The 25,809-nt window shown below is 47.0% G+C and overlaps 2 protein-coding genes across 5 annotated transcripts in view; both read right to left on the bottom strand.

Moving 5' to 3' along the window:
- Positions 1 to 5,874, bottom strand: part of MX2 (MX dynamin like GTPase 2) — a 44,111-nt gene extending 38,237 nt beyond the window's left edge. The window contains exon 1 of one of the 3 annotated variants that reach the window (XM_010354512.2): positions 5,729 to 5,874. The gene's annotated coding sequence lies outside the window, so the exon portion shown is untranslated. Of the gene's footprint in view, positions 1 to 4,430; positions 4,450 to 4,859; positions 4,923 to 5,728 lie in introns of those variants that run through there. The other 2 variants (XM_030914597.1, XM_030914602.1) reach the window with 2 other exon arrangements.
- Positions 5,875 to 9,987: 4,113 nt separating this feature from the next.
- The window catches only part of FAM3B (FAM3 metabolism regulating signaling molecule B), a 51,855-nt gene continuing 36,033 nt past the window's right edge, over positions 9,988 to 25,809 (bottom strand). For both annotated transcript variants that reach the window (XM_010354513.2, XM_010354516.2), the window contains 5 exons: positions 25,437 to 25,495; positions 21,718 to 21,768; positions 20,032 to 20,119; positions 18,400 to 18,532; positions 9,988 to 10,308 (listed from right to left, as the gene is read on the bottom strand). In XM_010354513.2, coding sequence (XP_010352815.2) covers positions 10,219 to 10,308; positions 18,400 to 18,532; positions 20,032 to 20,119; positions 21,718 to 21,768; positions 25,437 to 25,495 — 421 coding nt within the window. In that variant the 3' untranslated portion in view covers positions 9,988 to 10,218. The remainder of the gene's footprint in view (positions 10,309 to 18,399; positions 18,533 to 20,031; positions 20,120 to 21,717; positions 21,769 to 25,436; positions 25,496 to 25,809) is intronic.

Below are 25,809 nucleotides of genomic sequence, written 5' to 3'. Positions count from 1 at the left end.
ACAGATTGTTCTGCAAAATAAAGGGGTGAAAAGTTGCAGGAGTGACCATGTGTGAAGGTCGGAGGCAGGAGTGAGCAGTGGGGTGACATGTAGGGGATGAGAAGTGCCTCAGTCTCCCTCCCCATTGCAGTTTAGGGAGGATTTTCTGACACAGGCCTGTAGAAAAAGGAATGTAGGTTTCAGGTTGTGTGGTGTGTGCCTGGTGAACCATCTGTCTCCCCTACGCAATCTTCAGAAATGGCTACAGTGTGTCTGCGCAAGTGGACTGTCTCGGGAGCCCGTGGGCTGGCTGGGTGCCCCTGCAGGCTCACGGAGATGACACAGAAGAGCCAGGTGACACATGGACAGGCGGAACTCGGACTATGCACACAGGCAGGAAAGAATGGAAGTGGGGGGCTAAGGAGGCTTGGGGATGCAGGCCTCTGCTTTCAGCAGCCACTGCACTGTGGTTTCCTCTCCAGGGCTCGGTCACCACGTGGGAGCTTCCAGAGCCTGGTACAAATGCAGAGCACGGGAGCTGTGGACCTTGACTTGAAGAGAAAGTGCAGGTCTTGAGAGAGAGGAACCGAAAAACCAAGAAGACAGCTGGTGAGAGAAGAGGAGAAGGGAGAAGACGACGTGGCTGTCAGGGTGCAGGGGACACCCAAATTAAGAGTTAAGACAAAGATGAGGAATGAGGTGAGGCCAGAATCCAGGAGGGAGCTACCGAGGGCCAGGTTGGGGGTGACAGATCCAAGGAAGGACAGCAAGGCCTTGATAAGATGCGGTGGACCCAGAGGAGAGGCGAGGTCAGGTGAGTTGGAATGGTCAGCTCTTCGTGGAACGAATGACTCTGTACTGCTGAGCCGCAAGATTTGGAGTTGCTGTCAACTTCGAGGCAACTGTTAAACCAGGGAGCTGCCAAATATTTTCAAGGGGTGACCAGGCCAGGAGTCTGAAGACTGAGAAGTATGCATTCTGGATACATTGAACATTGGTAAGAAAATAGGCGGGGATCCTGTTTTCTTAGAGGATCAAGCTTGGAAAGTCCCTCCTTCTGACTGAGAAGAAAAGAAGGGATTTGGTTTATTGCAGCTCCCACACTAGCAGGCTGCTTTGCGCCTTCCAGTTTTAGCCATTGACAGGTTCTGAACCAGACACCTTCCTACAACATTACCATCTTATTCGGGTCCCCATAGAATCATTCACTGCAAAACAGCACTTCACATGGTCCTGCCTGCCTCCCAGGGGTGTCAAAAGAAAATATGATCCCATGGAAAAGGTCTCCGCTGTTTTTGTTTTTGTTTTTTTTTTAAATAAAATTTCACTCAAGAACATATCCATGGATTTATTTAACCTCCTTAATATAAATAAATTATGTTAAGATTGTATTAGTCTTGTGAATATGCAATCACAACAAATTACCTTGCAGAAGTCCAAGCTAGTCAAATTTGCTCTCCTGGTGAATCCAGGAGCTCTCTCTTGTTCAAGAGTGAGAGAGACAATTGTCCTGTCCTCCCTTAGCCTTGGCCTTGGCCTTGGGAGGCTGAGACTCTGGCCAGCTTGAGCCATGTGGATCCTGAGAGCGCTCCTGGGTAGGCATTTGCCCCGGTGGAACGCCTCGTCAGAGCAGTGCACAGCAGGCCCCCGTGGAGGATCAACACAGTGGCTGAACACCGGGAAGGAGCTGGCGCTGTAAGTCCGGACGTCTGAAACTTGGTAAGACTGGTCTTTGGAACTTGCTCACTCCATTTGAGTGGAAGCGTGGCCTGATCACCCATGGCGTGCCTGTACCGGCACTTTGGCTTTTTTTTTGACTTGACTTGAATTAATTGCTTGGTATTTTGGTTTAGTTTTGTTTTTGACTTGAATTGCCTGATAAACAGGTGTGCCTTTATTGGCACTTTGGTTTTGGTTCTGATTTTGACTTGGCTTAAATTGCTTGACGAACAGGTGTGCCTTTAACAACACTTTGGTTTTAGTTTTGATTCTGATTTAGTGTAAATTAGATGAGTGAGTGATCTTTTACTCTGTCCTTCTTGTAGTGTGAATGTTGTTTTGTCTCAAGAGAAAAATAGGTCAGCCACAAAGTAAGCCCACTCCGCTAGGAACTCTGTTAAAACATTTCAAAAAGAAAAATTTCAAAAAGAAAAAAGGAAAGTCATCAAATCATCAAAACTTACTCTATTAAAATGCATGTTACAGAACCTTAAGAAAGGTTTTGCAGGAGATTATAGAGTTAAGTTAACCCCTTAGAGGTTAAGATCTCTGTGTGAATTAGAACTGCCCTCTTTTGGTGTTGGATGGCCCACCGAAGGAACTATAGACAGAGAACAATTGGCCATGTATTTAAGGTGGTGACGGGTCGGAGGACAGCCAGTGTACCTAGATCAATTCCTTTATATTGACTCATGGTTAAATATAGTATAGACAAAATCAGCATAAATTTGGCCCTGTTTAACAGCTTATTGCAGAAAAAGCCAAAAGGAAAAGTAAGAGCAGCTTCACCAGCAGACACAGAGTTAAAAAAGGGAGTCCCAGAAAAAGCAAGAGAAGCCAGTTTTGCAGGAGCTGCCAGAGATAATAGAAATTCTTTCTCCATGTGTCCTAGCCTACCCCGCTTTACTGAGGCCAACAGCCCCCTCAGAAACGAGATTCAGGAGCTAACACGCCCCAGGTCTCACCTCGAAGGGGAGGATCGGAGCCTCGAGAGGCCAAGGAAGGAAGTCGAGATAGTCAAGTGGGCCATCTCAGATCTGGTCTTGCTCGAGCTATGCAAATGCCTCTCAGGGAGAGGCAAGGACCTGTCTATTATAATGACCAGGCCTACATCCGTGGGAGCAACAGACTTTCATCTATCAGCCCTTTTCAACCATTGATCTACTAAACTGGAAACATCCTGAACCCGCCACCTTGCTCCCGGCAGCTAGAGCCCTGTCGAGCATGACTGTGTAGAGGTGTTGGACTCAAGTTTACTCTAGCAGACCTGACCTCCGGGACCAGCCTTGGGCATCAATAGACTAGGAGCTCTACGTAGACGGGAACAGTTTCATCAACCCACAAGAAGAGAGATGTGCAGAATATGCGGTGGTAACCCTGGACACTGTCGTTAAGCTGAGCTCATTGCTTTAATTCGGGCCTTAGAACTCAGTGAAGGTAAGACTGTAAACATTTACACTGACTCTCGGTATAATGCCTGTTTAACCCTCCAAGTGCATGGAGAATTATATAAAGAAAAGAGCTTGTTAAACTCTAGGAAAAAGGGAAAAAAAACCCAGAGAATGCAACTCAGCTTCAGCGTTTGCAGAGGTACTGAGAAGAACTTCTGCAGAAGCTAAGAGTTGGTAGAAAAAAGCAAGTAATATAAGAAAAGATTTCGGGAATGCTTCAAGGAGCTGACAAAAGCCTGAGTCAGTTTTAAAAGAGCCTCTATAAAGCATTTTGGCTTTACACCCATTTAACCCTGAGGCTGCTGAACATCAGTATATAGTGAATACTTCATTTGCAAAGCAAGCCCAGGGTAACATCAAGCAGAAGCTGCAGGCATGAATACCACCTAGTCTAGAAAAGTGGCCACCAAGGTGTATGTTAACTGTAACCAAGGAACAAAACTGGGAAAGAGCAAAAGAGAAAGAAAGACTAAGTGTTAAAAAAAAAAAAAAAATTAGCAATGTACGGGTTTAACACAGATTTGATCCTAGGTCTTCATTTAGAAAATAGTTTCCAGCTATAAAAATGTAAAACCCTCATTATAAATATATTACTAGGAATAGAAACTTGCTTGCTGCTCCCCTGTGTGTTACGCTTGCTGCTTCAAATGATAAAAGGTTTTGTAGCTATCATGGTTCATCAGAAAACTTCAGCATAAGTGTATTACATAAAACACTATCACTCTGTCTTGCAAAGAGACTCAAAAAGTAAAAATAAAAGTGAGAACTCCCACTAATTAGTGAAAATTCTCAAAGCGGGGGATAAGGGAGGAGACCACTACTACTCCTGCTGCCCTCCTCCCCCCCACCTTGCCTAGTTCACAAGACAGGAGGAAAGAGAGAAAGAAACAAAAGTAAGATAAATAGCCGACAACCTTGACACCACCACCTGGCCCTAGGAGTTAAAAAAAGTAGTAATAATAACATCAACCCCTTACCTAAACTACTTGTGTTATCTGTAGATTCCAGACACTATATGAAGAAAGCATTGTAAAACTTTTTGTTCTGTTAGCTGATGCATGTAGCCCCCAGTCACTGTTTCCCACACTTGCTCGATTTATCACGACCCTTTCATGTGGACCCTTTAAAGTTGTAGGCCTTTAAAAAGGCCAAGTATTTCTTTTTCAAGGAGTTCGGCTCTTATATGCGAGTCTGCCGACGCTCCCGGTCGAATAAAAAACCTCTTCCTTCTTTAATCCTGTTTCTGGGGAGTTTTGTCTGCGGCTTGTCCTGCTACAGTACCATTGCACTCCAGCGTGGGAAACAGAACAGGAAGACCCTGTCTCAAAAAAGAAAAAGAAAAAAAAAAAAGAAAGAAAAAAAATTGCACATCCGAAGGGAGTCAAAAGTGCTTCAGAGGGTGGGATGGGGGTGAGAAGTAGAGCAGAGTAAAAGGAGGAGAGGGTGCGAGGAAAGATAGCTTGGAATGCTGATCTTTTTAAACTGCTACAGACAACATTCTAAATACAAAATAAGAATGAACAGTGTTCAAAAGGTGTCATTAAAGCCGAATGGGGTGGCTCACGCCTGTAATCCTAGTGCTTTGGGAGGTTGAGGCGTTAAGGACTTCTTGAGCAAGTGAGTTTGAGACCAGCCTGGGCAACATAGAGAGCCCTTGTCTCTACAAAAATAAAAAATAAAATAAAATGAACCAGGTGTGGTGGTGCCCACCTGTAGTCCCAGCTACTTGGGAGGCTGAGGTGGGAGGATCCTTTGAGTCCAGGAGCTTGAGACTGCAGTCAGCCATGATCACACCACTGCACTCCAGCCTGGGGAACAGAGCGAGACCTTGTCTCAAAAAAAAAAAAAAAAAAAAAAAGAAAAAAGAAAAAAGGAAAAAAAAGGTGTCATTGATACCATCATGTCTCCTTTCCACTCTGTATCAATTATAAAATGGACTTCAGCCCCCAGAGTGCAGGCGATCCAGGGTGCAGTGGTCCAGAGTACTGGAGTTGGCCCCTACTGGCTGGGAACTGGCCACGGTGGGAACATTCACACCATGAGAACAGAAGAGAATCCGCAAAGTCTAGAAATCAGGCACCACCCTCTGCCCTGCCCCACCCTGCCCCATGACAGCCAATTTCCCAGCATATGATCGTCACCAAGGTCATGTCAGAGCATCACAAATACCACAAAAGAAGGAACACTTGAAGCCCTCCGAGACAGCTTTTGGGGCACAACGCTCCTTATTCAACCCCCAGACTTTGTAGAACGCTGAGCAAAGCTGTCCTAAAAACCACCCTTTTGTGTTCACCCAACTTTTGGCCAGATCAGGATGGAGGCCACCCTGTCCCCAGGACCAGCCACTTCCCCTCCAGAGTCTCTCTGTGTACAGGGCTACTGTGGGCTGGAGGCAACATGGGCCCTTTCTGCGCCTCACACCAGAGGCAGCATCAGAATCTTATCTTTACGGCTCCTGACTCCCAGCACATGCCACGCTCACCAAGCAGATGTCATGTCACTAGGGAAATATTTTTTAAACACGCATCTGCTGTGCATCAGACACAAAGCAGCCCTCCCTGCACTGGCCCCGTTCTTACCGCTGCACGTCCAGGATGGAGAAATGGTCTCTTCCCTTTCCTCTACTTCACTTTTATGTGGCGTGTGAACCACTCCCTCCCCTGCTCCGTCACCAACAAACAGGGAGAGAAATGAAACTGCTTGATCTGGCCACAGAAATGAAACTGAGTTATCAGCGTGCTCTCCAGATGACTCAGAGAGTGGTCCTCAAACTCGAGCTGCATCCAAATCCTGGGAGAGCTGTGGAGACGGGATGGCAGTTCCCTCAACCCTGCCGGAGAGTCTAATCTATCAGGTCTGGGCTGGGCCTGAGAATCAGCATTGCTAACAGATTCCAGGGGAGGCTGGCATGGGGGCAGCTCAGAGCGGCTTGGTCACTGGAAGGCTCTGCCATAACAGTGCCATCCAGTACCACCTGTGTGGCTCTGAAATGTGATTACCGTGACCAAGGGACTGGACTTTGAACTCCATGTAATTTGAATTAATAGCCATGTGTGGTTCGGGTATCAGACCTCACAGATGCACTGCTGTTACAGCCCAGGGACATGCTCTCAGGTACATGATCTGAACGCGCTGAACTGTCCTGCTTAGCTTCATGCCTGAGCCGCACCTGACAAATGTCACGTCTCCCCTCGTTAGGTGCGGAAAACCCAAAGAAGGTCAACAGTTTTCTGCAAGCTCTCCTTTCCACCCGTGATCCTCTCCCAAACAAAAATCGACTTCACGCATTAAAAAAAAAAATCCTGAGCACCTCTTTGCTAAGTCATTGTCATGACTTCCCTTGAGCACAGGCTCAGCTTTACAGAAGATATTTAGAAACTTAAAAATATTTTTCAAAACCTGGGCATTAGAAATATTAATGCCAGATCGTCGTCAGGATCACCTATCCCTGAACCACTTCTCTTCCCAAGAGCCCAGGGACAGATGCTGAGGAGTGAGGGGAGGAATTTGAATCTCACACTCGGCAGCGTGATATGACATTTGGTTTCACTAAGAATGTCTTTCACAACAGGGCCTGGACCGGCCTCCTGCTTCAAGGAAGTCACAAAGAAAGGCCTCAGAGAAGCCGGACAGAGGGACATGAGCAGTTTGGGCCAACTCAGGGGACCCTCCACCCTCTGTCAAAGCAGTATCCCCCGCCTGCACGTCCCTCACCAGCCACCCTGGGAAGGACCAGAGGTGCCTGCGCATGCAAACTTCAAGGACAGGGTTCTTGTGTTCTGAGCGCTAAGCCCTGAGGGTGAATGAATGTCCCACGCAGCATCCAATCACAGAGGCCGAGGCCGGGGCCAGGGCTGGAAAAGATGCTGCTGCTCGGGCCTTGGTCACAGCCGCCGGGTGGAGATCTTTCCTCAGCTGCACATCAGGGAGCGTTACAGTGTGCAGCTTGCTAAAGAGGTGAAGTCCAGAAGCCCCAGTGCCCGCCTCCTGCTCTGGCACACTGACTATATGGAAAGCACCAAGTTTCTGGCCACCTGGAAGCACCTGCAGCACCTGGAGCCGTCTAGGGCCAGCATGCTCTCCCATGGCCTCTGCAGTCACAGTAGGAGAGATCAAGCATTTAAATGCTTCCCTGGATTAACAGGACAAAGGCAATGGTGAAGTGCTGTAGACAAGCAGGTTCTTACCTGGGGTGTGTGCCTCCCAGCAGAGCACAGGAGCAGCAGGTGCACCCTGGAGTGGAACTCCACCCTCTCATTGTCCGTGTGACCTGGCTCTTTGTTTCTTTTTTGTTTGTTTGTGATGGAGTCTCCCTCTGTTGCCAGGGCTGGAGTGCAGTGGTGAGATACCTGCTCACTGCAACCTCGGCCTCCCAGGTTCAAGCGATCCTCCCACCTCAGCCTCCCAAGTAGCTGGTATTACAGCAAGTCCCACCACGCCCAGCTAATTTGTTTTGTATTTTTAGTAGAGATGAGGTTTTACCATGTTGGCCAGGTTGGTCATGAACTCCTGACCTCAAACGATCCGCCCATCTTGGCCCCCCAAAGTGCTGGGAATTTGGTTGTGAGCCACTGCACCCAGCCTGGCTCTTTGGTCCTTAGCCTCTCTGTGCCTCACCAGTTTCATTGGGTTAAATCATCATGATCCTGTCACAGGGTGGGTGTGAGCGGTGACCAGCAGGGTCCATATCGGGCAGGGAATGTGACTCTGACGTGGCCAGCCCCCTTGCATGGTGTCCACTGGTGGGGGACTGGGCTGGGGGCTGGCAGTGCCTAGCACCTTCAGAGATGGAATGACAGTCTCCACACTGAAGACCACATTGTAGGGAAACATCAACAGGATGTGGAAATGAATGGCAATTCACAGTCCTGTGCCCCGGGCGCAGACGCAGCAGTGATCTGCAGGGACAGCAGAGGTCCAAGGGGCCATCACTGGGTAGGAGGGGCTGTAGTCACAAGAAATTCACAGCCCAAAGCTGAATCCCTGGGCGATGCCTGGCCAGGAGTGCCCCTGAGGTCTATTCCATGACAGTGAACTAAGATCAACGATGCTACAAAAATATAGCAATTTAGGCCAGAATAAAAATGTATTGCCCTCCTTTTTTCATACACAAAAATGTCTATGCACACCAAGAGCTTAGCACTTACCAGGGCCTATATTAGGTTTGTGGGGCTGCCATCACGAAGAACCATACCTGAGTAGCCTAAACAGCAGAGGTCTCTGGTCTCACAGCTCTGGAGGCCAGAAGTTCCAAATCGTGGTGTCAGAAGGACTGTGCTCCCTCAGAAGTCTCTAGGGGAGACGCTGTTCCAGGGCTCTCTCCAGCTTCCCATGGTTTGCTGGTGACTTGGGGTGTTGCTTGGCATACAGGTGCATCATCCCAGTCTCTGGGTGGGTGTGTCCAAATTTCTCCTTTTTATAAGAACACCAGTCCTGATAGGTGGGGGCCCGCCCACCCTACTCTAGGACCACTTGATCCTTACTGATGGCATCTGCAGTTAACCTGTTTTCAAATAAGGTTGCATTCTGAGATCCTGGGGGTTAGGACTTCAGCAGATGAAATTTTGGGGGATACAGTTCAGCCCCTACTGGGATCTGAGCCATGACCCCATTCAATGGTTTGCAGCCTTCCTTGCAGACACCAGGCTCCCTGAGGGGCCTCTGGCCAGGGCAGGGCTCGTAGGCTGGGTGATGCTCCTCCCTGAGCTAGAGCACTGCTTGGCTCTCAGCAGTCATCAGGTCATTGCATCTCCACTCACAGTGGCCACCCCCTTCCCTGGAAGAGGGCCATCATGCAGCCCACAGCCACACTGCCCATGGTTTGCTGGGGCCCCTGAGGGAGGGGTTGACATCCTCTGGCCTCACTGACCTGGCGCCTCCCATGTTTGGGGCCTTGGGATGTGAGCAGGTGGGGCTGACACATCAGACCAGGAGCTTGGTGAGGCTTGGAGGCTGGATTTCTGTTCCCTCCCTGGCTTTCATACCTGACAGGGGACACCCCTTCAGCTTGGCTTTTCACACCTAGGGCTCAGCCGTGGCTGGCCTGTGGCCACACTAACACAAACAAGAAATCAGTGCTCTTATAAGCCACTGAGACTTGGGGCAGTTTGTTACTGTGAGAATGCTGGAAATCAGGGTGCCATGTAGCACCATGTTTTAAAAAGGAGTCCTGCCAACAAAAATGCTTGGAAACCATTCATCTATCCCAACTCTTTTATTTTACAGATGAGATATAGAGGCTCAGAGAAGCAGTATTAACCTGGCACCAAAGTCTCCTAGCTCTTCTGGGGCCAGGCCCGGGAAAGAGGTGAGAATGGACACCTGGCACCGACTGCTGGCCCCAGTGACTCTATTTTCTTAGCCCCGAATCACACATGTCATCTGACTCACCGTTTCAGCACGTGTGGAACATCCTGGACTCTTGGATGTACTGCTGCATCTTCTAGAGAGTGAGGCATTCGGTTGCCCTCCCGAGAGCTCAACAGCCTGGCATGAAGGCAGGGACTGTGTACTGTACCGCCAGTACCAGAGGTGGGAGGTACCCAGAGTTGTGGAATGAATGAATACATTCACAGGCCCACAGGAAGACTGCAAGAGCTCCACTTGAGTTGAACAAGGACGTTACCTAAGCCCTCAGAACTGCTGCTAATTCTCCCAGCAGAAGGAGGCGACTGTCGGAAACTAGGAGGTGCTTGGTGATAATGGAATAAAGGTTTTCTCTCTGCAGAGCTGTCTGGACCACACAGGGGTCACACTTAGATGTGATCATAACATAGCTCCACCTGGACAAGCTGCTTCTTCCAACCCTCTTTCCAGCTTGAATCACATCATTACCTTTAAGAATTTCCATTCGTTTTAGTTTCCTGCTAACTGACATCTTCACTATATAAAATACTGGTATAAAAATACTGTGTACCAAGATTTGATACAACTAGCAAATGTTCATTGGTTTACAACAAACCCAAAATACTCATCAAATATGGACTGTTGGATTTAGAAAAATAAGATTGTTGAGCGATTCCAGCTGCATTTGTTTATACAGAACACATTTATTAAGGACCCTGCAGTGTCAGCTTGGTTCTTTGGGTACGCAGCCTTCTATCTGGATCTCTGCAGGCCAGCCAGAATATCTGTTGTTCTTAGTATCAGAGTGGTTGATCTGTGTAGAGAAAAGAAGAGTTTTATTTATTCATTAATCTAATAAACAAGTATTTAATCAGTGTCAGCTGTGAGCAGACACAACCACTTCCTAGATGTGAATTTGCTCCAACCAAAAATGGGTGTTTGATTTCCAATACATTTCTTAATAATATATTTTTAAATTTAAATTAATATATAATAGATGTACATATTTTTGGGGTATATGTGATAATGTGATATATCCATATCATGTGTAAAGATGAAATCAGGGTAACTGGGATATCCATCACCTTAAATTACTTTTTCTTTATGAGAGGTACATTCAAATTATTCTCCTCTATTTTGAAATGTACGATAGATGATTTTAAACTATAGGTGCTCTAATGATCTACTGAACACTGTGTCTTATTTCTTCTAACTGTATATTTATACCCTGTTTTTTAATAATATTTGAAGCAGTTGTTAATACAGCTGTAGAACTTTCTGCATGATGGAAATATTCTATAATCTACCTATTTGGTGGAGTAGCCCATAGCCACGGTGGGTTATGGAGTACAGATGGTCCCCAACTCATGGTGGTTTGACTTTACAATGGTGCAAAGGAGGTAATGCATTCAGTAGAAACTATACTCCGAGGACCCACACAACCATTCTGTTTCACTTCCAGTACAGTGTTCAATAATTCCATGAGACACTCAACACTTAATTGTAAAATAGGCTTTGTGTTAGGTGATTTTGCCAACTGCAGTCTACTGTTAAGTGTTTTGAGCATGTTTAAGGTAAGCTAAGCTAAGCTATCATCTTTGATAGGTTAGGTATGCTAAATGCATTTTCTATTTACAATATTTTCAAATACGATGCTTTTATTGGGATGCAAGCTGAAGAGCATCTGTACTTTAAACGTGAATAGTGCAACTGATAAACCAAAAAAGTTTTAATTTGCTGAAGGGCAACTTACCTTTCTTTTTTTTTATTTTATTATACTTTAAGTTCTAGGGTACATGTGCACAACATGCAGGTTTGTTACATATGTATACATGTGCCATGTTGGTGTGCTGCACCCATTAACTCATCATTTACATTAGGTATATCTCCTAATGCTATCCCTCCCCCCTCCCCCTACCCCACGACAGGCCCTGGTGTGTGATGTTCCCCTTCCTGTGTCCAAGTGTTCTCATTGTTCAATTCCCACCTATGAGTGAGAACATGCAGTGTTTGGTTTTCTGTTCTTGTGATAGTTTGCTGAGAATGATGGTTTCCAGCTTCATCCATGTCCCTACAAAGGACATGCACTCATCCTTTTTTATGGCTGCATAGTATTCCATGGTGTATATGTGCCACATTTTCTTAATCCAGTCTATCATTGATAGACATTTGGGTTGGTTCCAAGTCTTCGCTATTGTGAATAGTGCCGTAATAAACATACGTGTGCATGTGTCTTTATAGCAGCATGATTTATAATCCTTTGGGTATATCCCCAGTAATGGGATGGCTGGGTCAAATGGTATTTCTAGTTCTAGATCCTTGAGGAATCACCACACTGTCTTCCACAATAGTTGAACTAGTTTACAGTCCCACCAACAGTGTAAAAGCGTTCCTATTTCTCCACATCCTCTCCAGCACCTGTTTCCTGACTTTTTAATGATTGCCATTCTAATTGGTGTGAGATGGTATCTCATTGTGGTTTTGATTTGCATTTCTCTGATGACCAGTGATAACGAGCATTTTTTCATGTGTCTGTTGGTTGCATAAATGTCTTCTTTTGAGAAGTGTCTGTTCATATCCTTTGCCCACATTTTGATGGGGTCGTTTTTTTCTTGTAAATTTGTTTGAGTTCTTTGTAGATTCTGGATACTAGTCCTTTGTCAGATGAACAGATTGCAAAAATTTTCTTCCATTCTGTAGGTTGCCTGCTCACTCTGATGGTAGTTTCTTTTGCTGTGTAGAAGTTCTTTAGTTTAATTAAATCCCATTTGTCAATTTTGGCTTTTGTTGTCATTGCTTTTGGTGTTTTAGACATGAAGTCCTTGCCCATGCCTATGTCCTGAATGGTAATGCCTAGGTTTTCTTCTAGGGTTTTTATGGCTTTAGGTCTAACATTTAAGTCTTTAATCCATCTTGAATTAATTTTTGTATAAGGTGTAAGGAAGGGATCCACTTTCAGCTTTCTACATATGACTAGCCAGTTTTCCCAGCACCATTTATTAAATAGGGAATCCTTTCCCCATTTCTTGTTTCTCTCAGGTTTGTCAAAGATCAGATGGCTGTAGATGTGTGGTATTATTTCTGAGGGCTCTGTTCTGTTCCATTGGTCTATATGTCTGTTTTGGTACCAGTACCATGCTGTTTTGGTTACTGTAGCCTTGCAGCATAGTTTGAAGTCAGGTAGTGTGATGCCTCCAGCTTTGTTCTTTTGGGTGAGGATTGTCTTGGCAATGTGGGCTCTTTTTTGGTTCCATATGAACTTTAAAGTAGTTGTTTCCAATTCTGCGAAGAAAGTCATTGGTAGCTTAATGGGGATGTCATTGAATCTATAAATGACCTTGGGCAGTATGGCCATTTTCACGATATTGATTCTTTCTATCCATGAGCATGGAATGTTCTTCTATTTGTTTGTATCCTCTTTTATTTCGTTGGGCAGTGGTTTGTAGTTCTCCTTGAAGAGGTCTTTCACATCCCTTGTAAGTTGGATTCCTAGGTATTTTATTCTGTTTGAAGCATTTTATTCTCCTTCTTTTGTTGTTAGTGGTGTCATAACTAAGAAACCATTGCTTAAACCAAAGTCACAAAAATTTATGCCTCTGTTTTCCTCTAAGAGTTTAATAGCGTTAGCCCTTCAATTTACATATTCAATTACTGTTACTTAATTTTTGTAAATAGTGTGAGGTAGGGTCCAAATCTATTCTTTTCCATGTGAATATCCAGCTTTCCCAATACCATTTGTTGAAGAGATGATTCATTCCCCATTAAATAATCTTGGCACTCTTGTCTAAAGTGAATTGATCAAAAATGTGAGAACATGCACATCTGCTGGAGTCTAAATTCTATTTAATTTCTCTGTATGCCTATCTTTATGCCAGAGTGATATGATCTCAATCACAGCAGCTTTGTGTTATGTTCTGAAATTGGGACATGTGAGCCCTGCAACTTTGTTCTTTTTCAAGACTGTTTTTGTTATTTGGGTCTCTTGAATTTCCATATGAATTTTAGGATAAACTTTTCAATTTCTACAAAAGATATCAACTTGGATTCTAGTAGGAATTGTGTTAAATCTGTAGATCAATTAATAAAGTATTGAGATCTTAACAATATTAACATTTCTGACCCATGAACATGGAATATCTTTTTTTTTAGGTCCTCAATTTCTTTCAACGTGTTTTACTGTTTTCAGTGTAGTAGTCTTGCATCTCCTATGTTAAGTTTATTCCTAGGTTTTTTATTTTTTTGATACTGTTATAAATATAATTGCTTTCTGAATTTCATTTTCAGGTTGTTCATTGCGAGTAAAGAGAAGTATAATTGAGTTTTTACATTGATTTTTGTGTCTTGCAACTTCGCTAAACTTGATATAAGTTCAAATAGTATTTTAGTGGACTTCTTAGGATTTCTATTAAGTTGGTGCAATTACTTTTGCATCAGCCTAATATATATAAAAATCATGTCATCTGCAAACAGAAATAGTTTTATTTATTTATTTATTTATTTATGAGATGGAGTTTCACTCATGTTGCCCAGCCTGGAGTGCAGTGGCACTATCTTGGCTCTGCAACCTCTGCTTTCTAGTTTCAAGCGATTCTCCTGCCTCAGCCTCCTGAGTAGCTGGGATTACAGGCGCCCGCCACCATGCCTGGCTAATTTTTTGTATTTTTAGTAGAGATGGGATTTCACCATGTTGGCCAGGCTGGTCTCAAACTCCTGACCTCATGATTCGCCTGCCTTGGCCTCCCAAAGTGCTAGATTACAGGCGTGAGCCACTGCACCCGGTCTACTTCTTCCTTTCTAATGTGACAACAGATCTTTCTTTCCTCCCTCCCTCCCTCCCTTCCTTCCTTCCTTCTTTTCTTCTCTTTCTTTCTTTTTCTTTCTCTTTCCTTCTCCTTCCTTCCTTTCTTTTCTCTTTTCTCCCTTCCCTTCCCTTCCTTCCTTCTGTCCCCTCCCTCCCTCCCTCCCTTCCTTCTTTCCTTCCTTCCTTCCTTCCTTCCCTTCCTTCTGTCTCTCTCTCTTTCCCCTCCCTTCCTTCTTAGAATCTCCACTACAATGTTGAAAAAAGTATCAATGATGAATATCCTTGCCTCATTGCTGATCTTACAGAAAAAACATTCTGGTTTTCACCATCAAGTATGCTATTAGCTAGGAGTAAATTCTCTTTTATGTTTAGTTTGTTGAATGTTCTTTGTCGTAAAGGGGTGTTGAATTTGTCAGATTTTTTTTCTGTGTCTGTTAAGATAGTCATGTCGTTTTGCTTTTCATTCTATTAATGTTGTACACATTACATTGACTGATTTTTGGATGTTAAGCCAACTTTGTATGTCTGGGATAAATCCTACCTGTCTTATATATCCCTTCTTAAAAACACCCTTCAGATTAATGTATTCATTGTTGAGACTTTGGAAATCTTAAAAGGTGGCTCCTGCCTTTAAAAGCTAGCAATCCAAGTATGAAAAGGCAAGTAACAACAATGCAAAGCACTGCATGCCCTCTCAGGGAAGACACAAAATGCCAAGGGCATTACGTGCAGTGGTGGCAGGGCCAGAGAGGCTTCTCAGAAGAAACAGCCTTGAGGTGGATCTTTAAGGCGGCTTTGAGAAGGCACCCTGTGCACGGAGGGAGGCAGGTGCAGAGGTCCACACGTGGAAAGTTATTGCAGGAGTATACAGACGAGACCTGAACAGAGCAAGCATATGAGCTGCAGGGTGTGGGAAGAGCACACAAAGCATGGGAGGAGCTGAGTGGGGCTGAAGACAAGGGTCTGTGCTCCAGTTAGGATCACCAGGGACAAGACTCAGACCATGCTGGAGATGATGAGAATGATGGCTCCTCCTGCTGTGTCATGCTTGTCACGGAGCAAGGCAGGCTCCGCTACCCACAGTTCAGGGTGCAGAAGAGGCTCAGGGCTATGAAGTGCCAGCCTCAGGTCATGCAGTCGGGGTGGCCAAGTCCATATCTGAACCAGGTTATCCTCACTTCCAAGACTCCTGTCCTTATTTATTTCTCAGTTTCCTTCCTCCTATAAAACCAAGAGGTTGGATGGAATAATCTTTGAAGTTCCTTGTACTTTAAAATTCAATTCAGCAGGTAGTGGGGTCATTAAAGGCTCTGCATAAGAGTGGCCCAGGCACTGTGCCTAGAAAGCCGACTCCTGAAATAGCAGGTGGAGTGGGAGTGAACAGGGGGTGGGGAGACCCCTGAGGACTCAGGAGGCCCTCCCAACATGGGTACACCATCCTTAGGGAAATATACCACCTGCAAGTCTGAATAGCCAAAGTAACACAGACACAAATGATTCCTTCAATGGCACTTGTCTCAAGCTCGTGGTAAGACCTGTCTTGAAGCCCTGGCTACCAGTCCAGGCCTCGCCAACATTTGAGCAAACATCCTTTAGCGCCCCTGAACCACAGCAACTCTAGTAACTCTCCAGCACTGACTGCTTGCTATGTTCAGGTCTCGTCTTTATACTCCTGTAGTAACTTGGATAACTTTTAGCTGACACAAGTGGGCAAAACAGGCATTTTCCTGAAATTCACTTGGAGCCGCCATTTCCAAACACATTCCTTCTCTAAACTCAGCCCTGTGACATTCAGTCTTTCTCTTGATTTCTCCCATTCCAGAAACTCTTTCCTATGAAGGAAATCATAAGGAAGAACCACCACTACCTCTGTGCAATTCCAATGAGGTTTTTGTTTTCTATTACTTAGCTAAACATTAATGAAGAACCTGTTTGATGAGATGTTAACATTTGAGTTAAAAAGGATTTCAGCCTCACACCCCAGCCTTTCTGATACAGTCTGGACACTCTCATAAATAAGCTGGAGAACTGCAGCATTGGTAGTAATAATAACCATGGATGCTTGCGTGCACGGGCCAATCCCTGTGTGACACAACGCCCCGGGTGCCAGGAGTACCTGCTCACCGTCACCCTTGCTGGTTAAATAAGCTGGGGTGGTTAGATAAGGTAGGACAAGTCCCCTGGAGATGCTAAAGGGGACTGTGGAGCTGGGAAGGAGGGAAAGAGGAGGAAGAGGAACAGGGTAAAAGTGGGGAAGGAGCAGAGAAGTCGGAGGACACTGTTAAGGGGAAGTGTGGGTATGTATGTGGAACCAGGGCCTCCATTATCTAACCACCCCAGCCGGGGAGCTCCAGGAAGGCCCAGCTGTTCTGCGTTACAGGACTCCACTCTGAGCTTCATGTGTTTTTCTTCTTTCATCTTCAGGAGTCCTTCCGTGACAGGAACTATCTTTATTCACCTCTCACAGGTGATGATTCTGAGCACAAAGGGGTAGATAACCTTCCAAGACCACACAGCCAGGTGGATAAAGCCTGGACGTTCTGAAGATGCCAGCCTGTGGCATGATCACACAAGGGATCGGAGAGAAGAGGGCCGAGTATTCGCTCCCCAGGGTCGGCCTGAGGAAATCCCGGGGAGAATGGGGGGCACACCGCAGCACAGCTGCTGGCCCTGGAGGAGGCAGGAAAGCTGGAGCCCAGAGAGGTGACATGACTTGTTTAAGATCACACGACGTCCCCTCACAAAACTAACACAGGACCCCAAGCCTCTGCTTCCCTGTTGTGTGGCTGGTTCAGCTTGCCCTCAATGTGGGTCCAGGCAGTGGTGGGGCCCAAGGAGCCCCACCAATCAGAGCTCAGAGAGTGCCTCTCTTGTTAGGGCAGACCCATGACAGCTCACTGTACAAGCAAGTGCCCAGGCACGATCATAAGCAAGGAGGGGTCGAGGCCAGGGCCCCGGGAAACATTCCCTACACGTTCTGCAGGGCTGACTTCCTGGCTCTAGAGGAACATGAAGTCACAGGGGCAAAACATGCTTGTTTAGATGCATGCTAAAATAACCATGGTTTCCAGCCTTCAGAACATGAGACTAGAGGGGGTCACAGAAGGTCTAGGGTTTCCTGGGAACCAGTCACAAGTTATCTAGTTGTGTGGCCTGCACTGAAGTTGCACCTTATACAGGCCCCTTCTCCTCCACCTCAGGTGGTCATGGCAACAAGAAGATGCCGAGTTGCTTCTGTTGCTTGTCTTTCTTCCCAGAACTGTATCCACACCAGACAGCACAAGGAGGCAGACTAGGACCAAATGTCAGAGCCTGAAATCAGAAGCAGCCTACTGCACACCCTGGAGATGTAGAAATCTCTGCTTTCTTGGAATTTCTAGCTAAGTGGAAAGGAGGCCCTTATCCTCAAAAGGTATAGTGGGGAGCGCTTGCTCCTTGGCCATGCAGCACAATTTCCTCCTCTTCTGCACTGGTTACCGCAGCATCATTTCCTGGAGAGCAGAACTCTCTGACATTCTCCAGGACATCATGATTATCATCGGATGCTCAGCTTGTTACTCCCACACATTTTGCAAACCCTCAGTTGGAATTTTCACAGGAGACTTAGTGGTTAATAAGTGAGAACGTCATTTTTTGCTCTTTACTTCTCTTTGATAAATAAAAGTCATAAAGGGAGGGACTTAGAATCAATCGTGCACATGTGTGCAGCATTGATTTGGTGTCCAGCCTCTTCTGCATGTTTGGCGTTCACCCTGTCTGTTCATGCTCTCAGCCATCCTAAGAGGTGAGCTCTCTTACTTTCCCCATAGCAGGGGCTTGGGGAGGTATACCTCCTGCCCAAGGAAGAAGAGGTCCAGGACAGATCATGTTGGCTGCAGCATGGTGAAAATTCAATACCAACAGCCCATTCAGAATTTTCTGCTTTGAAAGAGATTGGAGAAGTTTGAAACTTCTGTCCGTATCTAATGCTGATCTCATGGAAACAGTTGACAAAACTCTTATGTTTGGAGACAGGGAGTTATAACATTACCACCAGAATGTTTTCAAGTCACAGCACTTACTATACTCACCACTGGTGGAAAGGGACATTTAAAAACCACTTACCTTTTCTCTCTGAATTTCGGAAGGGAGTTCAAAGCCTTTTGCTGCAAGAAATACCCAGCTAGACCTGAATTTCATGTTCTTGATTTCTTTACTTCCAAGTTCTTCTATGGCATTCTTTGCATCATTATTCAGTCTGCGGGACAAAGGTAAAAGCATGTGAGCATCTCAGGGAGATGTGGAGGGGAGTGGAGCCCTGCTCTGGGTGTACTATGCTGTGCATCCTTGGACGGAGGTTTTTAAACACATTTATCTCCTGCTGCAGTGCATGATACACAGTGGCAGCTAAGAGGCACACGTGCTTCTTGAGGATGTCACATTTCTAGTTAACCATTGGACATCCAGAGCCATTTTAGATCCCAATTTGGGACACAGAATTCTACTTCTCAATTCTGGAAAGCCCTTGTGCTTGGGGGTTCAACCACAGGCCCACTCTCAGCCAACACAATTTTCGGCTATTGCTCTGCCCCTTGTTTACTGACCACAAAATAAGGTGGAGAGAAGCTGCTGAAAGATGAAAGCAAACGGCGAAACTGCCCCCTTTTCATAATCAGAAAAGTCCACATCAAAAAGGAAAAAGAAATGTAAACAATACTGCCACTGCAAACAGTAAGATTTAGAGGAAGTGACAGGAGGGTAGACAGGAAAGGAAACAGTTGAGTTTAGATTGTTGTAAGTGAGTGAAATCAGAGTTTTTCAAAGTATGTGCTAAGGAACTTCGGTTTGGTAAGATGCTCCATGAAAAAAGGAATCTGAGGTCAGATACATTTGGGAAATGCTGTGGTCAGTAGCCCTATCTGGGAAATTCACAATGCAAATAAGCACTTTGAAGGTTCTTAGACATTCTGCAGCAAAGACAAAGGTTTGGTTTACTTAGTAAGATATACTCTGAGAAGCATTGACCTATACCCACTTCTAGTACAGTATTGAATGTGTATGTTCATATTTCTTTATTCTCTTCTTGTGTGTTTTTGCTTTTTTGTTTTTTTTGAGTCTCACTCTGTCACCAGGCTGGAGTGCAGTGGTGCGATCTCGGCTCACTGCAACCTGCGCCTCTCGGGTTCAAGTGATTCTCCTGCCTCAGCCTCCCGAGTACCTGGGACTACAGGTGCGTGCCACCATGCCTGGCTAATTTTTTTTATTTTTAGTAGAGATGAGGTTTCACCATGTTTGCCAGGATGGTCTCGAACCCTTGACCTCATGATTTGCCCACCTTGGCCTCCCAAAGTGCTGGGATTACAGGTGTAAGCCACTGCGCCCAGCCTCTTTTCCTCTTTCTACAGGGAAATTATCTCAATTTCCTTTCACATTGCTGTAAGTATTAATGCCACCCTGGGTTTAGGCTTTCTGTCCAGAGGTTAGTTTTTCTGTCCTAATTATGGTCAACAGCGGGTTTGTCTTGATTCCTTGAAATACTCCTTTGATTTAGATTCTAGTACTTCTGTGGTTAGTGATGTGATTTTTTTAAAGAAATGCCATCTATTTTGTCATGACCTTTCACTCTTTTTCCTTAGAGAAGTACTTTGCTCCTGGACTTTCTACTTCTCCCCAGAGGATGTCCCTAAGAGGCCCTGGCAGTCTCTGCCCCAGCTGGCTTCTCTTGCCCACCGCTGTGACACATCTACACCCACTCACCTTGTGCTTCCGTCGTCATAGGTCGCCATGAAGAGCAGGGATTTTGGAGGAGCACTCTGAATAAACTTTATCATCGGTCCAGAGTTATCTATTGGGGGATGCAAGTCAGTTTTAGGGTCTTTGCTATTCACTGAGGCTCTGCCTTGGGTGCTGGGCTTCCTCCTGCACCTGCATTCTGTGTCCATTCTGAATCCTTGGGGTTCTGCTCGCTGCTCAACCCTGCAGATGGTGTGCTAGCTCTGGACATGTGAACATTCACTGGGTACCATGGGGACTATCTGAGGTGAGTGACACAGTGTAGAAGGAAAAGAACTAGGCAGAACACTTGCAATAGGTGTTCAGGGTGGTAGTGAAAGGGGGTCAAGATAAGGAGCTTTTTTTTGACCAACAAACAAGAGAAGTAGAGCCTCTGGTAGAAAAAGAAAAAAAAACCCTCCTTAGAAATGAGATCATAAAGATTATATTAACCAAACTCTTAACAAGCAGCAGCCTGTGTGGCACAGGTGGAGTGTTCTCTGCGGTCACTGATAAAGCACCACACCCACACCATGACCACTGAGCAGAGTAGCCTTGCAATCACACCTCCCTGTGCAGAAGAGAGACTCACACAGAACTCAAACATGAGACGTGTGGAACATGGGCAAGTTTGTGCCAAGAGACTTATCTATGCCTTATAAAATAAAGATAACAAACCCTGTTACTCACCACTGTGGCTCATTATTTACTGTTTTGCTTAGGTTAACTGCAGAGTAAAACTGTGTCCTTCTCATTGGGTGGGTGCAGGCGTTTTCTATTCTTCGTCTTCACTATCTTTATAAAAGCTTGTTTTTGACAGTCTCAGTGATATATAAAAATAAGAGGGGATAGTATATCCTGGCCAACAACTGTAGTCAAGAGTCAGTGCCCAGAAAGGAAAGACCATCGAGAGAGACTGGGCACCCGTGGGTTCCGGGAATTCTTGCGCTGTGTCCAGCAGAGCACTGTGAGTCACCAGGAGTAATTGTGACAGCTTTCAAAGGATGATGATATTTAGGGCTGGATGCTGGTGACTTTATTTTACATATAATGTATGTGTGTTTTTTTTTTTTTTTTTTTGAGATGGAGCCTCACTCTGTCACCCAGGCTGGAGTGCAGTGGCACAATCTCGGCTCACTGCAAGCTCCGCCTCCCGGGTTCACGTCATTCTCCTGCCTCAGCCTCCTGAGTAGCTGGGACTACAGGTGCACGCCACCATGCCTGGCTAATTTTTTGAATTTTTAGTAGCGACGGGGTTTCACCGTGTTGGCCAGGATGGTCTCGATCTCCTAACCTTGCGATCCGCCTGCCTCAGCCTCCCAAAGTGCTGGAATTACAGGTGTGAGCCACCGCGCCTGACCAAGCTTTTTTTTTTTTTTTTTTTTTTTTTTAAGGCTTTTTCTCTTTCTTGTTATATCATGAGAGCTAAAAAGAGAAAGACTGAAGAAAACTAACAGAAGAAAAGACATTTCTAGATGATGCCTTCAAATGTTCTATGAATTCAATTAGAGTTTAAGAGGATCTACATAAGACCACACTAGATTACTCAGGAGAGCTGCTGGCATTTTTCTAGAAGACAAAATAAAAATGGTTGACATTTTTCTTTGTGCTTTTTAATCTTAATTTTATGTTTACAATTCATTTGAATTTTAACAGAAAAAATTTTCTTACCGCCTTCATACATATCAAAATGTTGTGTTGCTGTCACATTCCCAGTTACATCTGAAAATAAAAGAAATAGTATTTTAAAGGAAAGTTCACAGAACTAGGACACACTTGTAACACCAGGGCCTGGGGAAGGAAATATTTCTTCCCCGTCTATCTCCAGGAAACCTCACTGATGTAATGATCCAGCCTGCAGAGACAGTGCTGGCCCTTTGAGGAAAGTCCCCAAAACAAGGTCAGAGAAAAGTGCTGGAAGATGTGCTAGAACTTTCTACCAGTTTGCTTCGCATTACAATTGATGGAACACTAATACGTCCCCCACCCAATTTGTCCCACAGAAACACCAGAGACACCTCATTCAGGCCCACCCACCTCTTCTCAGAGAAACACCAGACATTCCCCTCAAACAGGCCCACCCGCCTCATCCCACAGAAACACCAGCGCCCCCTCAGCCAGGCCTACCTGCCTCATCCCACAGAAACATCAGAGCCCCCTCGGCCAGGCCCAACCGCCTCAGCACACAGAAACACCAGAGTCCCCTCAGCTAGGCCTACCAGCCTCATCCCACAGAAACAGAGTCCTCTAAGCCAGGCCCAACCAGCTCAGCCCACAGAAACACCAGAGTCCCTTTACCCAGGCCCACACGCCTCATCCCACAGAAACACCACAATCCCCTCAGCCAGGCCGAATCACCTTAGTCCACAGAAACACCAGAGCCCCCTCATTCACACCCAACCGCCTCATCCCACAGAAACAGCACAGCCCCTCAGGTAGGCGCACCCGCCTCAGCCCACAGAAACACCAGAGTCCTCTCAGCGAGGCCCAAACAGCTCAGCTCACAGAAACACCAGAGTCCCCTCAGCCAGGCCCACCCGCCTCAGCCAACAGAAACACCAGAGTCCCCTCAGCCAGACCCACCCACCTCATCCAACAGAAACACGAGAGTCCTCTCAGTCAGGCCCAACAAGCTCATCCCACAGAAACACCAGAGCCCCCTCAGCCAGGCCAAACCACCTAGCCCAGAGAAACAACAGAGCCCACTGAGCCAGGCCCACCTGCCTTATTCCACAGAAACACCACAGTCCCCTCAGCCAGGCCCACCCGCCTCAGCCCACAGAAACACTAGATCCCCCTCAGCCAGGCCCAACCAGCTCAGCCCACAGAAACACCAGAGGCCCCTCAGCCAGACCCACCCGCCTCATCCAACAGAAACACGAGAGTCCCCTCAGTCAGGCCCAACAAGCTCATCCCACAGAAACACCAGAGCCCCCTCAGCCAGGCCAAACCACCTAGCCCAGAGAAACAACAGAGCCCACTGAGCCAGGCCCACCTGCCTTATTCCACAGAAACACCACAGTCCCCTCAGCCAGGCCCAATCACCTCAGCCCACAGAAACACCAGAGCCCCATCAGCCACGCCCACCCACCGCATCACACAGAAACACCAGAGACCCCCTAGCCAGGCCCAAATGACTCAGCACACAGAAACACCAGAACCCCCGCAGTCAGGACCAACCACTTCAGCCCACAGAAACACCAGAGTCCCCTCAGCCAAGCACACCCGCCTCAGCGTACAGAAACACCAGAGCCCTCTCAACCAGGCCCAACTGCCTCAGCCCACAGAAATACCAGAGTCCCCTCAGCCAGGCCCAACCGCCTAGGCCACAGAAACAACAGAGCCTCCTCAGCCAGGCCCAACGAGCTCAGTCCACAGAAACAACAGAGTCCTCTCTGTCAGGCCCACCCGCCTCAGCCCGCAGAAACAGAGTCCCCTCAACCAAGCCCAACCAGCTCAGCCCACAGAAACACTAGAGTCCTTTCACGCAGACCCAATGGCCTCAGCCCACGGAAACATCAGAGCCCCCGCAGCCAGGCCCACCCGCCTCATCCCACAGAAACACCACAGCCCCCTCAGCGAGGCCCAACCACCTCAGCCCACAGAAACACTAGACTCCCCTCAGCCACACCCACCGGCCTCAGGCCACAGAAACACCACAGCCCCCTCAGCCAGGGCCAACCGCCTCAGCCCACAGAAACACCAGAGTCCCCTCAGCCAGACGCAATTAGCTCAGCCCACAGAAATACCATAGCCCCTTCAGCCGTGTCCAATCGCCTCAGCCAACAGAATCACCAGAGCCCCCTCAGGCAGGCCTACCCGCCTCATCCCACAGAAACACCAGAGTCCCCTCAGCCAGGCCCAACCACCTCAGCCCACAGAATCCCCAGAGTCCCCTCAGTCAGGCCCACCCGTCTCAGCCCACAGAAACACCAGAGTCCCCTCAGCCAGATCCAACTGCCTCATCCCACAGAAACACCAGAGTCCCCTCAGCTAGGCCCAATCAGCTGAGCCCACAAAAACACCAGAGTCCCTTCAGACAGGCCCACCCACCTTCTCCCAGAGAAACACCAGAGCCCCTCAGCCAGGCCCACCCGCCTCATCCCACAGAAACACCACAGCCCCCTCAGCCAGGCCCACCCACCTAATCCCACAGAAACACCAGATTCCCCTCAGCCAGGCCCAATCGGCTGAGCCCACAGAAACACCAGAGTTCCTTCAGCCAGGTCCACCTGCCTATCCCACTGAAACACCACAGCCCCCTCAGCCAGGCCGAACCGCCTCATCCCACAGAAACACCAGAGTCCCCTCAGCCAGGCCCATCCAGCTCCGCCCAGAGAAATACCATAGTCCCCTCAGCCAGGCCCAACCGCCTCAGCCCACAGAAACACCACAGTCCCCTCAGCCAGGCCCAACCAGCTCAGTCCACAGAAACACCAGAACCCCCTCAGTCAGGCCCAACCGCCTCAGCCCACAGAAACAACAGAGCCCCCTCAGCCAGGCCCAACGAGCTCATTCCACAAAAACCCCACAGTCCTCTCAGTCAGGCCCACCCGCCTCAGCCCAGAGAAACACCAGAGTCCCCAAGCCAGGCCCAACCAGCTCAGCCCACAGAAACACCAGTCCCCTCAGCAGTCCCAACTGCCTCAGCTCACAAAGACACCAGAGCCCCCTCAGCCAGGCCCACCCGCCTCATCCCACAGAAACACCAGATGCCCCCCTCAACCAGGCCCACCTGCCTCAACCCACAGGAACAGCAGAGCCCACTCAGCTTGTTCACTTCCTACTTTACAGTCTCCTTCAGGGCTGTCAGACTAGGAGCATTTTATCTCCATTTCCACAGCCCTCACGTCTCGGGGCTTTATGTCCACTCACTCATAGGGATGTTGTGGGAAACCCTTTCCTTCTCCTCTGGGCCCCTCAGTGGCAACTGTGAGAGAGCTTTTTTCCAGACCTAAGAGAAAGGCCGGGTTTTGTTTCCCATGAGGCTGCAGTGGCTTTTATCACACAGAAGTATGAGATGGTCTGTGGTCTCAGCCCCTAAGCAGACACTGGGACTCTGGGAGCAAACGAGAGGCTCAGTCCAGGACCACAGGTTGCACCCCTTTGGCGGCCCTTCTGGCTTTAACCCTACCTTTGGCCTATCCCTCTGTTTTTTCCTTTTTTAAAAATAAAGTCTATATTTGGTTTTCAGTTGCTTATTTGTTGTTAGAACCACAAATAATCTGTGAAGTGAGACTTGTAAAAATAATTGAATATATAATTTAAAAATGCATTAAAATATAAACCTAGCCTAAATCATGTGCAAAAGTCTTGAAAATCCAAGGTACCTTTGAAAATCTGACCAGAGAGCTTTTAGAGAAGTTTAAAGAAAATACTTAGTAACTTACAGTTGACAATGGCAATGTTTATTCCTCTGGCAACATTTCCCAGCTTTTCTCCCATGAGCCTGAAATGGAGCTAAGCATTAGTCAAGTACCAAGAGGTGTGCGACTCTCCCCACTCCACGAAGTCTTCCCCTGACCAAATGTCAGTCTCATCTGCTGTCCCCTACCTTTTCCTTGAAGGTCTGCACTGGCCTTGGTGCAGCTCCCGAGAACGCCACCCCCATGCTTACCCACACACATCTACTCCCAGTGTCTACAGACTCAGTCCCTCAGGGGACCTGGAATCTCAGGGCACCTGGACACTGCATTCAATCTTATAATTTAGACAAATGGCTAGGGTGAAGAAAAACCAAGATTTATTTAGCTCAGGCTCTTC

The sequence above is a fragment of the Rhinopithecus roxellana genome, chromosome 13 (genome assembly GCF_007565055.1).
Source record: "Rhinopithecus roxellana isolate Shanxi Qingling chromosome 13, ASM756505v1, whole genome shotgun sequence".
NCBI lineage: Eukaryota > Metazoa > Chordata > Mammalia > Primates > Cercopithecidae > Rhinopithecus > Rhinopithecus roxellana.
This window is presented reverse-complemented; position numbering and strand designations above follow the sequence as displayed.